At 52.8% G+C, this 17,142-nt stretch overlaps 6 protein-coding genes across 6 annotated transcripts; 3 read left to right on the top strand and 3 right to left on the bottom strand.

The window, feature by feature from the left end:
- Nucleotides 1–924: 924 nt before the first annotated feature.
- M436DRAFT_34959 (fatty acid synthase subunit alpha) lies at nucleotides 925–6,588 on the top strand (the record flags this gene model as incomplete). Its single annotated transcript, XM_013576133.1, has 3 exons — nucleotides 925–1,444; nucleotides 1,505–6,426; nucleotides 6,478–6,588. 3 exons carry the CDS (start codon nucleotides 925–927, stop codon nucleotides 6,586–6,588), a joined length of 5,553 nt encoding a protein of 1,850 aa, XP_013431587.1.
- An 892-nt stretch (nucleotides 6,589–7,480) lies between these two features.
- On the bottom strand, nucleotides 7,481–9,603 carry M436DRAFT_35937 (Flavocytochrome c; the record flags this gene model as incomplete). The annotated part of the gene is made up of 5 exons (XM_013576300.1): nucleotides 7,481–8,586; nucleotides 8,636–9,099; nucleotides 9,151–9,388; nucleotides 9,445–9,513; nucleotides 9,570–9,603. The coding sequence occupies 5 exons, from the start codon at nucleotides 9,601–9,603 to the stop codon at nucleotides 7,481–7,483; spliced, it is 1,911 nt and encodes a 636-aa protein (XP_013431754.1).
- A 776-nt stretch (nucleotides 9,604–10,379) lies between these two features.
- M436DRAFT_36040 (ubiquinone biosynthesis hydrox) lies at nucleotides 10,380–11,915 on the top strand (the record flags this gene model as incomplete). Its single annotated transcript, XM_013576318.1, has 2 exons — nucleotides 10,380–10,575; nucleotides 10,630–11,915. 2 exons carry the CDS (start codon nucleotides 10,380–10,382, stop codon nucleotides 11,913–11,915), a joined length of 1,482 nt encoding a protein of 493 aa, XP_013431772.1.
- Nucleotides 11,916–12,746: 831 nt separating this feature from the next.
- On the bottom strand, nucleotides 12,747–13,403 carry M436DRAFT_36984 (uncharacterized protein; the record flags this gene model as incomplete). Its single annotated transcript, XM_013576507.1, has 2 exons — nucleotides 12,747–13,139; nucleotides 13,191–13,403. 2 exons carry the CDS (start codon nucleotides 13,401–13,403, stop codon nucleotides 12,747–12,749), a joined length of 606 nt encoding a protein of 201 aa, XP_013431961.1.
- A 297-nt stretch (nucleotides 13,404–13,700) lies between these two features.
- Nucleotides 13,701–14,318, top strand: M436DRAFT_59440 (uncharacterized protein; the record flags this gene model as incomplete). The annotated part of the gene is made up of 1 exon (XM_013576585.1): nucleotides 13,701–14,318. The coding sequence occupies one exon, from the start codon at nucleotides 13,701–13,703 to the stop codon at nucleotides 14,316–14,318; it is 618 nt and encodes a 205-aa protein (XP_013432039.1).
- A 410-nt stretch (nucleotides 14,319–14,728) lies between these two features.
- On the bottom strand, nucleotides 14,729–15,161 carry M436DRAFT_9704 (uncharacterized protein; the record flags this gene model as incomplete). Its single annotated transcript, XM_013576023.1, has 2 exons — nucleotides 14,729–15,088; nucleotides 15,147–15,161. Coding segments are annotated over 2 exons (375 nt in total), but the record flags the coding sequence as incomplete, so codon positions are not given.
- Nucleotides 15,162–17,142: the final 1,981 nt, after the last annotated feature.

Raw genomic sequence — 17,142 nt, 5'->3', positions numbered from 1 at the left:
CAACTAACTCTCTCGGGGGAAAGAGAGTAAAGCTGGAAGGGAGAAAGAAGGGGCTCGTCTGAGGGAGAATTGAATTGCCAGACAGCAAGAGGATGGTAGAAGGAGGGGGGAACTGGGAGTGAAGGCGGTGATTCGGGTGGTGTAGGGAAAGTGGCCTTTCTTACGAGATAGCTCGAGCCCTGTCGCTGGAGGTGAAGTTTGCGGCAAGTCGGGACTAGGGGTGACTATGCCGGGTGGGGCCTCTAGCGCCAAAGTAATATGCACTCTGGAACGCGTGCTTCGAGATGCTCCTCCCCAACTGCTCGAAGTTTTGTTGACTCAACAGTTGGGTATGCAATGCAAGCTGGCCCCCGGCCGTTCACAGGATGCAGTGTAAGACTCGGGCTATCTAACAGGTCTGTTTCGCGCGCTCGTAGGCTACGCCGGCCAAACGGACGTCCACAGGGAAAATAAATGAAGCCTCACGAGGCAATCTCGAGCCCACTAGCTCCCGCGCTCTAAAAGCTGTGGCTTGGCAAAGCTCTCACCGAACTCACCGAAAAAGAGGACAGCAGTCGCGAGTCGCGACAAAAAGTTGAAGAGGCCAGTCAGCAATCGTGCCATTATTTGTGCCTCATCTCAACCTCTGCACGTTGGTATCATCTCAGTGTGTGGTACAACCTTACTCATCCCTCGTGCTCCTCGACACTTTCTCGGTCGATTGATCATCAGAAGGTGACCGAAGCACTCCAGGCAGCTCTTGAAGCTTGACCCTTCTTTCTTTCTCCACACTCCGAACATTTGTTCGTTTCCTCACTTCCCTCCTGTCTTGTCTCGCTCCGACTTTCCGCGAGACCTCTCCCTCATCCATCTTTTCTTTCCCCCAATCGCTCGTCGATTGCACATTCTTTGTAATTTGCTGTTTGCTGTTTTTGTTCCGCCAACATGCGTCCTGAGGTCGAGCAGGAGCTCGCCCACACGCTCCTTGTCGAGCTTCTCGCATACCAATTCGCCTCGCCAGTGAGATGGATTGAGACACAAGATGTTATCCTCGGCGAGAAGACCACCGAGCGCATTGTCGAAATCGGTCCCGCAGACACCCTCGGTGTCATGGCCAAGCGCACACTCGCCTCAAAGTACGAAGCCTACGATGCCGCAAGATCAGTGCAAAGACAGATTCTCTGCTACAACAAGGACGCAAAGGACATCTACTACGATGTTGACCCTGTCGAAGAGGAGGAGGCCGCTCCGGCACCCGCTGCTGCTGCTTCCTCTGCTGGCTCGTCAGCAGCTGCAGCTCCCGTTGCCGCCGCAGCACCCCCACCACCAAGCGCTGGCCCGGCAGCCGCAGTTGCGGATGCACCCGTTGGCGCCGTGGATATCTTGAGAGCATTGGTTGCTCAGAAGCTGAAGAAGGGCCTGATGGACATTCCTCTCAGCAAAGCCATCAAGGATTTGGTTGGAGGTTAGTTGACTCGATCCCCGCTTCTTCTGTATTGCATTTACTGACCCAATTCTCTCACAGGTAAATCAACACTTCAGAACGAAATCCTCGGAGATCTTGGAAAAGAGTTCGGCTCGACACCCGAAAAGCCAGAAGACACACCTCTCGACGAGCTGGGTGCTGCCATGCAGGCTACCTTCAATGGTCAGCTCGGCAAGCAGTCATCTTCGCTCATCGCCCGTTTGGTGTCATCCAAGATGCCTGGTGGCTTCAACATCACTGCAGTCCGCAAGCACCTCGAAACTCGATGGGGTCTCGGACCTGGTCGCCAAGATGGTGTACTCTTGCTCGCCTTGACCCAAGAACCCGCAGCTCGCCTGGGTTCCGACAATGATGCTAAGGCATGGCTTGACGCCGTCGCAAACGCCTACGCTGGTATTGCAGGAATCAGTCTCGCCGCACCCACAGCTGGCGGCGACGCTGGCGCTGGTGCAGGTGGCATGATGATGGACCCCGCCGCAATTGACGCCCTCACAAAAGACCAGAAGGCCTTGTTCAAGCAACAACTCGAGCTCTTCGCCCGCTACCTCAAGATGGACTTGCGCGCAGGCGACAAGGCCGCCGTTGCTGCTACCTCAAACAACACTGCTCTCCAGGCTCAGCTCGACCTATGGAATGCCGAGCACGGCGACTTCTACGCGGCTGGTATTGAGCCCTCATTCAGCCCCCTCAAGGCCCGTGTCTACGACTCGTCATGGAACTGGGCTCGCCAGGACGCTCTCAGCATGTACTACGATATCATTTTCGGTCGCTTGACCGCTGTCGACCGCGAGATCGTCAGCCGCTGCATTCAGATCATGAACCGCTCGAACCCCAAGCTTCTCGAATTCATGCAATACCACATCGACCACTGCCCTACCGAGCGCGGTGAGACTTACGAGCTCGCCAAGGCTCTGGGTCAGCAGCTCATCGACAACTGCAAGGATGTCCTCGATATTGCCCCTGTTTACAAGGATGTCTCGGTCCCTACCGCTCCCCAGCTCACCATTGACGCTCGTGGAAACATGAACTACGAGGAGGCACCCAGACAAGCCGTCCGCAAGCTCGAACACTACGTTCGCGAGATGGCCGAGGGTGGCAAGATTTCCGAGTACGGAAACAGAACCAAGGTCCAGAACGACCTGCAGCGTGTCTACAAGCTCATCCGCCAACAGCACAAGCTCACCAAGTCATCGCAATTGCAAATCAAGCAGCTCTACAGCAACATCATTCGTTCGCTGTCGATGAACGAGGGCCAGATCATGCCTACCGAGAGCGGCAAGAAGGGTCGCAAGGGTCGCGCCAACCAGCTGAAGCCTGGCAAGATCGAGACCATCCCCTTCCTGCACTTGAAGCGCAAGGAAGAGCACGGCTGGGAATACAGCAAGAAGCTCACTGGTGTTTACCTCGAGGGTCTCGAGGAGGCTGCCAAGTCCGGTGTCACATTCCAGGGCAGACACGCTCTGATGACCGGTGCCGGTGCTGGTTCTATTGGTGCTGAGGTTCTCCAAGGCCTGATCAGCGGTGGTGCTAAGGTCGTTGTTACTACGAGTCGCTTTTCTCGCGAAGTCACCGAGTACTACCAGTCTATGTACACCCGCTACGGTGCCAAGGGCTCCCAGCTCATCGTTGTACCTTTCAACCAAGGAAGTCAGCAAGACGTCAACGCTCTCGTTGACTACATTTACGACGAGAAGAAGGGTCTCGGATGGGATCTTGACTACATTGTTCCTTTCGCTGCCATCCCCGAGAACGGTCGCGAGATTGACAACATCGATTCCAAGTCTGAGTTGGCTCACAGAATCATGTTGACCAACTTGCTCAGAATGCTTGGTGGTGTCAAGGCACAGAAGGCCGCTCGTGGCTTTGAGACCCGCCCTGCTCAGGTCATCCTTCCTCTCTCCCCCAATCACGGTACCTTCGGTAACGATGGTCTCTACTCCGAGTCCAAGCTTGCTCTTGAGACTCTGTTCAACAGATGGCACTCTGAGAGCTGGGGCTCATACCTCACCATCTGCGGTGCAGTCATTGGCTGGACCCGTGGTACTGGTCTCATGGGCGGCAACAACATTGTCGCTGAGGGTGTTGAGAAGACCGGCGCTCGTACTTTCTCTCAGCAAGAGATGGCTTTCAACATTCTGGGTCTCATGGGTCCTGCTATTGTCGACCTGTGCCAGGAAGAGCCTGTCTTCGCCGATCTCAACGGTGGTTTGCAGTTCCTTCCCAACCTCAAGGACTTGATGACCAAGCTTCGCAAGGACGTCACCGAGACCAGCGAGATCCGCAAGGCTGTCACTCGCGAGACTTCGGTTGAGAACAAGATCGTCCACGGTGAGAGCCACGAGGCTCTGTACAAGAAGGTCACCGTCCAGCCTCGTGCCAACTTGAAATTCGACTTCCCCAAGGTTCCTGATTGGGAGTCCGAGGTCAAGCCGCTCAACGAGAACCTCAAGGGTATGGTAGATCTCGAGAAGGTCGTCGTTGTCACTGGTTTCTCCGAAGTCGGTCCCTGGGGTAACTCAAGAACCCGTTGGGAGATGGAAGCCTATGGCGAGTTCTCTCTCGAGGGTTGTGTTGAGATGGCCTGGATTATGGGTCTGATCAAGAACCACAACGGTCCCCTCAAGGGCAAGACCTACGCTGGTTGGGTTGATGCCAAGACCGGTGAGCCCATCGATGACAAGGATGTCAAGTCCAAGTTCGAGAAGCACATCCTTGACCACTCTGGTATTCGTCTTATCGAGCCTGAGCTCTTCAACGGATACGACCCCAACAAGAAGCAGCTTCTGCAGGAGATTCAGATTCAGGAGGACCTCGACCCCTTCGAGACTTCCAAGGAGACTGCCGAGGAGTTCAGACGCCAGCATGGCGAGAAGGTCGAGATCTTCGAGATCCCCGAGTCTGGCGAATACCAGGTCAGACTGAGAAAGGGCGCAACTCTTCTCATCCCCAAGGCCCTCAGATTCGACCGTCTTGTTGCTGGTCAGATTCCTACTGGCTGGGACGCCCGCAAGTACGGTGTTCCCGAGGACATCATTGGCCAAGTCGATCCCGTCACCCTTTACGTGCTCGTCTCCACCGCCGAAGCCCTCCTGTCTTCCGGTATCACTGACCCCTACGAGTTCTACAAGTACGTCCACATTTCGGAAGTCGGTAACTGTATCGGTTCCGGTATTGGTGGTACCACCGCTCTCCGTGGCATGTACAAAGATCGCTTCTTGGACAAGCCTCTTCAGAAGGATATTCTCCAGGAGTCCTTCATCAACACCATGTCCGCTTGGGTTAACATGTTGTTGATGTCCTCCACTGGTCCTATCAAGACTCCCGTCGGTGCTTGCGCTACTGCTGTTGAGTCTATTGACATTGGTTACGACACCATTGTCGAGGGCAAGGCCAGAATGTGCTTCGTCGGTGGTTTCGATGACTTCCAAGAGGAGGGCTCTTACGAGTTTGCCAACATGAAGGCTACCAGCAACGCCGAAGACGAGTTCGCTCACGGCCGTACTCCCAAGGAGATGTCCAGACCTACTACCACTACCAGAAACGGCTTCATGGAGTCTCAAGGTTGCGGTATGCAAGTCATCATGGATGCCAGACTTGCCCTCGACATGGGTGTTCCAATCTACGGTGTCCTTGGCTTCACCGCCACTGCCACTGACAAGATTGGTCGCTCCGTTCCCGCTCCTGGAAAGGGTGTCTTGACCACTGCTCGTGAAGATACCTCCAAGTTCACCTCTCCTCTGCTTGACATCAAGTACCGTAAGAGACAGATGGACGCCCGCAGAAGAAACATCAAGACATGGCAAGAGTCTGAGCTTATGTATCTGCAAGAGGAAGTTTCCGCCATGCAGGCCGAGAACTCCGAATTCGACGCCGCTGAGTACATGGAGGACAGAGCCAAGTTCATCGAGCGTGAAGCCAAGCGTCAAGAGAAGGATGCCCTTTACAGTCTCGGTAACAACTTCTGGAAGCAAGATCCTAAGATTGCTCCCCTCCGTGGTGCACTTGCTACCTGGGGCCTGACCATTGACGACCTCGACGTCGCCTCGTTCCACGGTACCTCAACTGTGGCCAACGACAAGAACGAGTCCGATGTCATTTGCCAGCAGATGGAGCACCTTGGTCGTAAGAAGGGTAACGCTCTCCTTGGTATCTTCCAGAAGTACCTCACCGGTCACCCCAAGGGTGCCGCCGGTGCCTGGATGTTCAACGGTTGTTTGCAGGTTCTCAACTCTGGTATCGTCCCTGGTAACCGCAACGCCGACAACGTCGACAAGATCATGGAGAAGTTCGACTACATTGTCTACCCCAGCAGAACCATTCAGACCGATGGCATCAAGGCTTTCTCAGTCACCTCCTTCGGTTTCGGTCAGAAGGGTGCTCAGGCAATTGGTATCCACCCCAAGTACTTGTTCGCTACTCTTGACCAGGCTGAGTTCCAGTCTTACAAGACCAAGGTCGAGGCCAGACAGAAGAAGGCTTACCGCTACTTCCACGACGGTCTCATCAACAACACCATGTTCCGTGCCAAGGACAAGTCTCCTTACGAGGATGACCAGATGAGCACTGTCTTCTTGAACCCCAGCGCTCGCGTTTCCCAGGACAAGAAGACTGCTCAGCTTACCTTCTCTGCCAAGCCCGAGAAGCCCGTCCGTGATGCCAACACCACCCAGATGGTCGAGTCATTGCTCAAGGTCAACTCTTCTGGCAACAGCAGCCCTGGTGTTGACGTTGAGAGCATTGATGCCGTCAACATCGAGAACGAGACCTTCATCGAGCGCAACTTCACCCAGCAGGAGATTGACTACTGCCGCAAGGCCCCTAACCCTCAGGCCAGCTTCACCGGCAAGTGGTCAGCCAAGGAGGCTGTCTTCAAGAGTTTCAAGGTCGCATCGCGCGGCGCTGGAGCTCCCCTCAAGGACATTGAGATTGTGAACGATGAGAGTGGTGCTCCCACCGTTGTTGTAAGTTCAACAATACTCATTACTGAAAGAAACATGCTAATGATTCAATAGCTTCACGGAGACGCCAAGTCTGCTGCTGAGCAGAAGGGCATCAAGAACACCACTGTCAGCATTAGCCACAGTGATGCTCAGGTCATTGCCGTTGCCATTTCTTCGCAATAGATGAAGGAAAACTCGCGTTGGTTCATGATATACAACACTTTACACGGTGTATGAAGGAGAGAGACGCACGATACACATCTTTGTAATTAGGCATTTGGGAGTTCTTGTCATCTGAGTTTTTGCAGGTAGAGCTCCACTCAGACTTTGTGTTTTCTGAATCCCTTACTGTATTGTACATTGTAACAACAGCTACTTCCCACTTCAATGTGGTGTTTTGCTTTTTCCCATATTTTTTCTCTTATCGCTTTCTGGCAACAAGGGTGTAAGATAAGGGCTTGGCCCATCAAGGTGGTTCGCTCCTTCCCGCCTCGTTCCGACGAACATGCAAGAACCGCTGGGGTTGTCTTGTCTTTGTGGCACGAAAGACAATCAACATGCATGCATCAGCTTTGGTTCAACAGTATGCCACGTCCCGCCGTTTTCAACCATCAAATCCTCCTCAACCTTGACAGATAGGACTTGATGGGCGCTTGTATTGATGTTGAGGTCCAGGATGAAGGGTGGGGTCCTGAGACCTACCTGCATGCACAGCTGCAAGAGAGCTGTCATGTTTCTCAGCTGTCATCACGCAACCTGCAGGCAGGGTCCACTGTGCAGATTCAACGGTGATGTGATGGCATGAACCCTGGCAAGTGTTACGTGGGTCGATATTGCGAGATATGGTATCTCTCAACCATACTGTACCCCTCACTCACAAGGAACGAGATACTCAGTAGCAGGAACCAAAGGTCACAAGAACTTCGACAAATGAGAAAGACGTAAAGATAAGAGTCTTGGATATGCTGCTTTCAGCCTACTCAGGGACTACTAACGAGACCGAATGCTGTCTCAAAGAAAAAGAAAAAACTCCTTTCCTGCCCCTTTGATCATCTCTCCGTTATACAATGGTTCATCAGTACTCGAGGGTGATTTCCTGGCCCTTTACTCGGCCAATCACAATGCCAGCGGCGTACTTGGGGATGACCTCGTCGTCGTGCAGCATCTCGAATTCTTCACTGGCGTCTCTGCCCATGTGACTGAAGAGAGCTTGAGGGCCACCGGGATGCTCTTCTACCCAGTCCGTCACGTTCATGACGACGCCCTTGACGGCGATCCAGAGATCTTCCTTCTTGTTGTGCTTGGCGACCTCCTCGAGGGTGTATTCTTGCTCGGGAACCTTGAACTCTTTAATGTCGTTGGGCTTTGAGACCTTGGCTGGGTCAGACGAGTCGGCGGTCTTGCCTTCTGGTGTCATGACTGGACCGGCAGATTGTTGTGATTGTCTCTGGATGGCCTCTTCGGCGCCTGAGGAAGCACCCACACCGTTTGCCCATTCTACGGAGATCTTGCCGGGTTGGTTGGGGTCGATGTGCAGACTGATTTGTCCCAGACGTTGGGCTGCTGCAGAGCCGCCGCCGTTCAGCACCTGTTGGAATAAGTACTTGCTTGCTGAGTCACCGGCAACACGACCGTAGACGACACATCCAAGCAGGGATGAACCACCAAGACGGTTTGAGCCGTGTACACCACCAGCGAGCTCACCACAGACGAAGAGACCGTCGAAAGGCTTGCCTTCCGAGTTCAGGCATTGTGCTTGATCGTTGATTTCGATACCGCCCATGGTGAAGTGGAGAACGGGCTCCATAACGGCAACGTGGAAGGTGTCGTCTACCTTGAAAGGCATGTTGTGGAAGTACTTCTTGCCCCAAGGATCCTTCTGCTTGCCATCTGCGATCTCATTGTAGTCGGTGAAGGTCTTCTCAAGGTCCTTTCTTGAGCAACCGATTTCCTTGATGAGTTCCTCGCCGCTCATCTTCTTCATCAAGCCACGACCAGAGTAGTGGCGAGTGTGGAAGTCAAGAGTGTTGGATGCTTTAGAGTTGAGAACAAGGCGGATAGGCCATGTGCCTGCCTCCTTCTCTTCCCACATCTTACCCGAAACGTAATCACGGTGACCAAGCTCGTCCGAGAAACGCTGACCTTTGCTGTTGAGGAGAAGACCACCTTCACCACGAAGAGCTAGGAATAGTCAGCACTGTATGTCTAATGGAGGTTTGCATATACATACCTTCAGCGGCCAAGAACTTCCACTTGGAGCCAGGGTCCTTGGGGTCGACCAGACCAGTAGGGTGAACTTGGACCTTGTCCATGTCGATGCCGTTGGCTCCGATCTGCATGAGCATCTTGTGGCCATCACCAGTAGCGTGAGCACCGTTGGTTGTAGCCAAACCAAAGGTATCAGGTCTCCACTTCTTCAGCAGCGAGTCATCTGTGAAGTCTGCGGCGTAACCTCCAGTTGCGAGAATGACAGGACCGTCGACTGTGACTTCCTCGCCGCCGAAGGTGTATGTGACACCAGTAACGTTGTTTCCATCCTTGTTGATCTTGGTGACCTTGGCCTTCTTGATGAGTGATACGCGTTCGGGCTCGGTTTCGGCGAGCTCCTCGAATCGTTGCATCAGGGCATATGTGATGGCCATACCAGGGAACTTGGCATCGTGGCCACGGTGAGTACGAGGGAATGAGTGACCTCTGTTACGGGTCAGTCTGTGATTCGAGATTGATGCTTCGGTATGCGCTTACCCGAGACGTGAAACCAAGGTCAAATCTAGGTTGAAGACATCTTGGAGCCACTCAACAGCACCAGCTGACTTGTAGGTCAAGACCTTGATGAGATCTGGACGAGCCTTGTCTCTGGCTGACTTCAGAGTGTCCTCGTAGAATTGCTTGACGCTGTCTTGGATACCGAGGTCGGTCTGTGTACGGGTGAGGGCACCGTTGATTCCGGAAGTGGCCTTGGTCGAGTTTCCTCCCATGAAGTCTATAGTTCACGTGTCAGCAAGGAAGATCGAGTTTGATGGCAGCGCAGCGTCTCACTGTTCTTGTCGAGCAGGACGACATTTCCACCGTTTAGATAAATAGTGTGAGCGGCACTCAGGCCAGAGACTACTTGCTGTCAGTACCAGGTTTTTTAGACACAGTTGGTGAGTTGCAGGACTCACGGCCAGCACCGACGACGATGACTCTTGCAGGCATGATGGTAAGAGACTGGGGTATCACAAATAACAAGGAAAGAAAGAGGAGAATGGAGAAGAAGGGGAAGTAGAAGCACGAGCAACGGACGAGGGCAAAGGGAGTTTAATGGACGGACTCGACCACATGCGCTAAATCGCACGTGTGGGGAAAAGGTATGGAGATATGGACCGAGGCAACGTCCCTTCGAGCCAAAAGGTTTGCCTTCCTGCCTCCTTGAGTTGATGATCTCCGTGAGCCAAATACCGCTGCTTTGATTGCATCGAGCCTCGGGAATTGATGGCCCACCGTCACTGAGATTCAACTGCTCTCAAAAGCAGTCAACTCACGATCCTTCACATGTGGAGCCAGTATCGGCAACGGAAACCACGATCTGCCCTTTGTTTCCTGTCAATTTGCAGTAGGAAGGCGCGAAACCAAGTCCGGGGTAGAGGGCGGGGTCAGCCAACTGTCGGCAACCTGACATGTGATTTTCCAAGGCTCGGATGACCTTTTCCTTGCAGCGAATCAGCACCCGTTGCTTACTTTCGCACACGTGATAGTGGTCTCATAGCATCTTTCATGTGCTCGTACTCCTGAAAATTGACCGAAGAACAAAAAGAGCATGTCGCAGGCATGTTTTTGAGAACAAAACCTCAGACCAATCAGCAAGCAGTGTATAAGCTCGCCGAAAGATAACCCGAGTAGACGGAGGTACTTGCGCCGAACATCACCAAGATCTGGAGATCAGACTTCGGCTCGACTCCATCTCTCAACCCTCGCCATAATATTCTGCCGGCATGCTGCTGCGGCTCCCCCGAACACCATGTGAAGTCTCCCGAGTATCCTCGAGGAGTTCGACCATATTCATAACCTCGCGATCGTTCTGGTCGCGGACCGCACCCGCCGCTGCACCCGTACCGACAGGCCCAGAAATCTATGATGTCGTGTGCGTTGGTGGCGGTCCAGCAGGACTGAGCTTGCTCAGCGCGCTTCGTAAGATCAGACGTAGTAGACAAAGCATAGAATTGAAATGCTGAGATTATGTAGGTGCTTGTCCCAAGACCGCGAACCTCAAGATTGCCCTAGTCGAGGGTCAAGACCTCAGCAAATCCCAAGTCCAGGCCGAATCGACGACCTTCTCCAACAGGTGTAGCTCTCTGACACCCGGTTCGGTCAAGTTCTTAAATGATACTGGAGCATGGAAGCACATTGCCACCTCCCGCGTCCAGCCGTATCAGGCTATGCAGGTCTGGGATGGCGTATCTGGCAGCAGCATCACATTTGATCCTATGTCGTCGTCGTCGTCTTCAAATGTCTCGGATACCGTAGCCACTATGACTGAGAACACGAACCTCACATCCGCCCTCCTAGCTCGCCTGAAATCGTTACCGCCGATCGATGTAATGGACAAGACACGTGTCGAGGGAATTGAGCTTGGAGAAGAAACAGAGAATATGGACTTGTCAAACTGGCCTGTCGTATCTCTGAACAACTCGCGCAAACTCGCTGCGCGTCTGCTTATCGGCGCCGATGGAGCGAACAGTCCTGTACGCACATTCGCTGGTATCCCCTCACGTGGCTGGGACTACAACCGTCACGGCGTTGTGGCTACTGTACAGATCGAAGGAGCCAACTGGAGTCAAGACGATCACAGAACTGCATACCAACGCTTCCTTCCCACTGGCCCCGTTGCGCTTTTGCCTCTGCCCGGCAATGTAGCCACTTTGGTGTGGTCCACTACACCCGAGAAGGCTGCTCTCCTGAAGTCGCTCAGCAGCACCGACTTCACCGCAATGGTCAACGCAGCTTTCAGACTGTTGCCTGTCGACCTCGACTACATGCACACCATGAAGTCTGGCCAAGCCGACGAGTACTCATGGCGTGAGGCCAACACAGCCTTCAATTCCGAGCGCATCCCGCAAAAGATCTCGGCCGTGCAAGAGGGCAGTGTTGCCTCGTTCCCTCTACGCATGCGTCATGCAGACACTTATACCGGTCACCGCGTTGCTCTGCTTGGAGATGCCGCCCACACTATCCATCCTCTCGCAGGCCAAGGTCTGAACCAAGGTCTTGGTGACGCGCAGTCGCTTGCCAAGCACATCAATTTTTCGCTCTCTGTCGGCAAGGATATTGGCAGCAACTGGGCACTGGATGCATACAATTCCGAGCAGTGGGCAAAGAATAACGCTATGCTGGGCGCTGTGGACAAGTTGCATAAGCTATACAGTGCTGGCAGTGGTCCAGTTGTGTGGGCAAGAAGCCTTGGACTCGACGCAGTCGACAAGATGGGCTTCCTTAAAAAGTTCTTCATGCGCCAAGCAGCTGGATCATAGACCCCAGTATGCTGTATCATACTCCATAGACCTTTTTATGAACGAACGTGTATTTCTAGATCCGCTGGCTGTCCCGATGGTGTAACTTCTGGCTCAACAAAACCTCAAGCAGTTGGGGAGGAGTACTCTTGAAGCGCGCGTTTCAGAGTGCATACTACTTTAGCGCTAGAACCCACCTGTAAAGAACCGATTCACCCCTGGTCCGACTTGGTCACTTGCCGCACTGTTGCAACTTCGCCTCCATCGACAGAGCTCGAGCTGTCTTGTAGAGAAGGCCACTTTCCCTACATCCTAGTCCTCCCCCTCCTTTTGCCATCGTTGAGAGCTTATGCTATGCCCGTGGTTCTGCTGACCAGACGCCGTTGCGAATCTGCTTCCATGACATGATGTCTAGCATACAGGATTGCAAGATCATAGCCTGACGCCGGGCATACTCATACCCTGATCTGCCTTTAGGTGGGTTCTCACAGCCTATAGGCCGTGTTAGTCAGTCGTGTGTGCTAACATATGAACTATCAGCCTTCCATACCCGCGTAATTCTTCTTAGAAGGTATGATGGCACTTGAGGAAAGGTGCATAGGCTCGAAGCAAACATCTACGCACTTACCGGAACATTGTAGGTGTGTCTATTTACTTTTGGGGTGATCCACAGATCGACTGCCATGATCGCCTCTATCAAGCTTCTTCTTACGGTCGACCAGCTCCTTCATGCTTTTCACATCTTCGTATCCTTGCGGCAAGGCGTCTTGCCAGTTCTCCTTTGGTATATAGCACGATTGGCAAAGATACTCTTCTGCTTCTTCTTTGGTGTTGTCCTTGCGTGATTTCCACCTAGATATGGTCAGCTTGCTGTTGTTTGCATATGACTTTGCAGAGCCCTTTCGACCAGCTGCATCGACACTTGCTGTATCGCATGTCGTGCACGCGATATACATACCACAATCTCAAGCCCCCACCCGGTGGTGAGCGATCACACCTAGCACATTGCCTGAAAACCTTTTCTGCAGAGACCATAGGTACGTGGGTTTTCCAAGGAAGTTCCTCTGGTTCCCAAGCATGACTGACCAAGCATTTATGAAGATTTACTCGAAACTTGAATCTGGGATCACCGGCGCGTGAACGAGCAGCGGCAAGACGTGTCCTTTCAAGGAACTGTTCAAGGACCTCGGGCTTCTGATCACGCATCTGTTCATGCCAGATTCTAGTCCGCAATCTCATGGCTTGCTTCGTCTGGTCGCGATGAAGGGGATTGTTGAGCGCTTGTCGCGCGATTACCTTCTCCCGATAGTCTGGGTCATTCTGATATCTTTGGCGCCGGCGCTCGTTATTCTTGTCCAATCTCTTCCTTCGCGCTTCTGGATCTTCAGGCGTTGCATATCTCGTCTGGCTTTGCGAGAAAAAGCGCCATGTTGTCGGAAGACACAAGGATGTCGACCCAAGAATGCCAACCTTGGAGACGACAAAGGCTCTCGACAGAAACGACAACATGGAAGGAGGGGCAGTGTGCCCAAGGATGAAGATGAATTGGTCCGTTGATATGGATAGGAGAGAAACAATAAGTAACGATAAAAGGACGAATCACAACACGTGCCACAAGTCAGCATGAGGGAAAGCGTCACAATTAAATCTCCAATATTCCTTCCTTTTTGTCCCAACTTCCACGCTTGCCCCGCCACAATCCACTCATCATCCAACCACTGTTGCATCCCACAAGCATCTCGAAGAAGTCACATCTAGCAATCGGCAACCACACGACTCCTGTAAACACAAACGTCTACCGCAACAATGGACAAGGACAACGCAAACCCCGCCATCCTCAACCCAGCGGACCTGCCCTCCCGCCGCGGCGCCTCCCAAAACCAAGCCGCCAACATCAGCAACAGCCTCTTCGACGGCCTGATCCCTTGCTACCCCCACTACGACAACCTGACCTCTGGCACTGCCTTCGCCGCCCCTCTGCCCTCAAACTCTTCCGACTCAGACGTCTCCTCCGACGACGACCTCCGCGAAGAAATCGACGAGCAAGAAATCTTCGACCTCATCAGCACAATCTCCGACCCGGAACATCCTTTGTCGCTGGGCTCGCTCGCTGTAGTGTCGCTTCCTGATATCTTCATCCTGCCTCCTTCGTCACCCAACTCCAAGATTTCAACTGTGAAAGTGTTGGTGACGCCGACGATTACTCATTGCTCGTTGGCTACGGTCATTGGGTTGGGTGTGAGGGTGAGGTTGGAGCAATCGCTGCCGCCGAGGTTTAGAGTCGATGTGAGGATCAAGGAGGGCACGCATGCCAGTGATGAGGCGACGAATAAGCAGTTGGGGGATAAGGAGAGAGTGGCGGCTGCTATGGAAAATGGCACTTTGGTGGGTGTGATCAAGAAGATGTTGAGCACTTGCGAGTAGAAGAGGCAAGAAATGGAAATAGGCGGTTAACGATTATAACGAAATGCATGGTTTGGTTATGCTTCTTTTCAATTCGTGGATACAAAGTATGCTTTCAATACATACGCGATCCTGGGAACGTATGAATCCCTGCAACAAAACAACGCCCCCCATCACCGTACCGAGTACAAAACGCCAAAAAGTTCTGTCGAAATATCGCTGTGAAACAGGAGCAGAGGAAGAAACCAGGAAAAAGAACCAAAGGAGAGAAAAGAAGGAAGCCGGGTATCTCTTTCGTATCAAAGCAGAAGTCAAGCCATCGTGTGACCGGCTCTCTACTGAGTATGTTGATTGTTGTTGGAATTGTTGTTCAGCGGCAACGAGGCACTGCTCCCCTCACCAGCACCCTCACTTCTAACCACGGGCAGCGCGTTCTGATTAGCAGCCACCTTGCTCGCACCCTGCGGAGGCTGATACACAGGCGGGGCCTCCCAATTGCCATACGCAGGTGGCGGAGGCTGGAACTCAGCGTTTCCATGGTTGCCCATATTTTGCATCGGGTAGCCTTGTTGAGGTGGATATGCAGGGTCGTGTTGTTGGTAGTATGCGTAGTTGTTTTGTTGAGGGTAGGGAGTGGCTCGGCGGCGGCGAGAGATGAGCCAACGGTGGTAGGCGAGTGGTGGTAGACCTTTGCGTATGCGGCGTTGAGCGTGGAAGTAAGCGCCGAAAAGCAGGAGGGCGATGGCGATGAAGATTAGTGCGATGATCGCGTAGCGGACTCCATAGCCGTCCTGTGTGATGACTATCAGTCCATATCTTCGAATCAGATTTCTGTTGTCAAACACGTACACTGCTCCACCACCAACTGTAGTCGTCGTTACAGTAGGGACCGTCAAAATCGCTACAGGCGCGCTTGGAGAGCCATTGCGGAGGTGCCATAGGGAAGATCGCGGATCAGAACGAATGTTGTTGGCGTGAGATCCAGTGGTTCAAGCCAGCGTGGAAAATGCTTCTGGAAACAAATGCTGGCTGTATTGCCTTGATGTTGTGTTTGCCCCAGGAATCTGCTGTTGACAGCAGCTTGACAGTTCGGATTTGCGGAGTCGAGGTTGTAGTAGTGTTAAAGCAGGAGCGTTTCGCGATAGAGTAAGCGCAGGGGCTGTGGCGAGTCACACAAAGGTTGCCTTCAACGCAGATGCGACCAAGGGGGTATTTGCTGTAAGATAGATAGACTCCTAAGAGGTAAGGAGAGAAGATACAAATGCAAAGGAGCAAACAAGAGCCGGTAGAGGCCGTATTTACGACCACCGTTACGTATGTCTGCGGCGCCACGCGCTGGCTTTCCATTGTTTTCCCTCCTGTCGTTCCCCAGGTGGCTGTGCTTTCCCGTGCGAGCAAGCTGCATGGCTGGAAATTTATATTGCTTTGCCAACCACCTTGATAAACAACGTACTTGCATTTTGTCCATCAGGATAGTATCGCTCGACTGCACTGAGGACAACATCTCTTGTTGAAAGATATGTAGGAAGACGGCTGCCAACATCGACCAATATAGAATAGGCGCGCGCCTCAGTTGGATTGCGCTTGAAATAGCACTCGTGGATGCACGTTCCCTTTCTGACTATTTGAGGCGCCCACGCAGGGAGCCGCTCACTATACTACGACTGTTATTTCAAAAACCCCTGCGCTTGGGCATAATGGGCTTTCTGACCGCGCCAACAGCGCTGACCTTTTTGACTGTAGGTTTCCGTACCTTCTTCTCTTCCTCTTCCTTGGCTCTAGCCGCTGCTTTTTCTCTGTCTATAGCCATCTGCTGCTCAATCTCTACCTTCTTGTTGAATTCTTGCTCGGTGGTGCGTTTAAGCTTGGTGTTGTAGCCTTTTTGCTTGACAGAGTAGAAGACCGCTCCTAGATCGGCCAACCAGGTAGCATCGACAGCAGTTACGCAAGACATGTATTCCTTAGAGGTAAGGATAAGTTCGTGGTATATGACATAGTCCGGCGGGTCGCCAGAGTTGTATAGCGCCGACGTGGGATGTAGCTGCATCGAGACAGAGGTGCGCAAGTTGAGGTACTCGCCCAATCCCTTGCGCTTGGCAGCTTGGTGATAGTAGCCCGAGCAGATACAGAGTCGCACAATCTCCATATCATAGCCACAGCTCACAAGCTCCATCTTGTTGCTGATCATGATATCGCGGATCTGATTGCGGATCTCCTCGGCTCTTCGCAATGCCTTTGGATGCAGGAAATGCGTCACACACCATCCATCACGTCGTCCATTGGCAGACCATTGTTGATATACATGCAACAGCGTCAAGTGGTCGGAAGACGAGTCAAAGAACTTTTCGCGTGCGGCATCGGCCTCTTCCATTCGCTCTTTAGGGCGGTAGAAGACAGATGGTACTGAAAGCATTGATACGATCGTCAAAATCTCCTCGCTGCAGCCGTAGTCGCATGAGGTTATGACGAGCTTGGCCATGGAGGGGTCCATTGGGAAAGAAGTCATCTGTCGGCCAAGCTCTGTAAGATCACCCAGGTTGTCCAAAGCACCTAACGCCCAGAGGTCGAACAGAGAAGTTGAGATCGTCTCTTGTGGTGGAGGATCCATGAAGTCAAAGTCCAGTAGATCCCTAACGCCAAGCGATTTTAATAGGAGAACGGTATTCGCTAGGTTAGTACGCTGGATCTCAGGAATAGTCTGGATGTAAAACTCGTCGCGGAAAGCACGTTCGGTGTATAGATGGAAAGCCTTTCCTGGGCCTGTTCTTCCGGCACGACCTGCTCGCTGCGATGCATTGGCCTGGGATATGGGGGTGATTTGTAGAGTATCCATACCCATGCGAGG

Source organism: Aureobasidium namibiae, assembly GCF_000721765.1.
Source record: "Aureobasidium namibiae CBS 147.97 unplaced genomic scaffold scaffold_1, whole genome shotgun sequence".
In the NCBI taxonomy this organism is placed as follows: Eukaryota; Fungi; Ascomycota; class Dothideomycetes; order Dothideales; family Saccotheciaceae; genus Aureobasidium; species Aureobasidium namibiae.
This window is presented reverse-complemented; position numbering and strand designations above follow the sequence as displayed.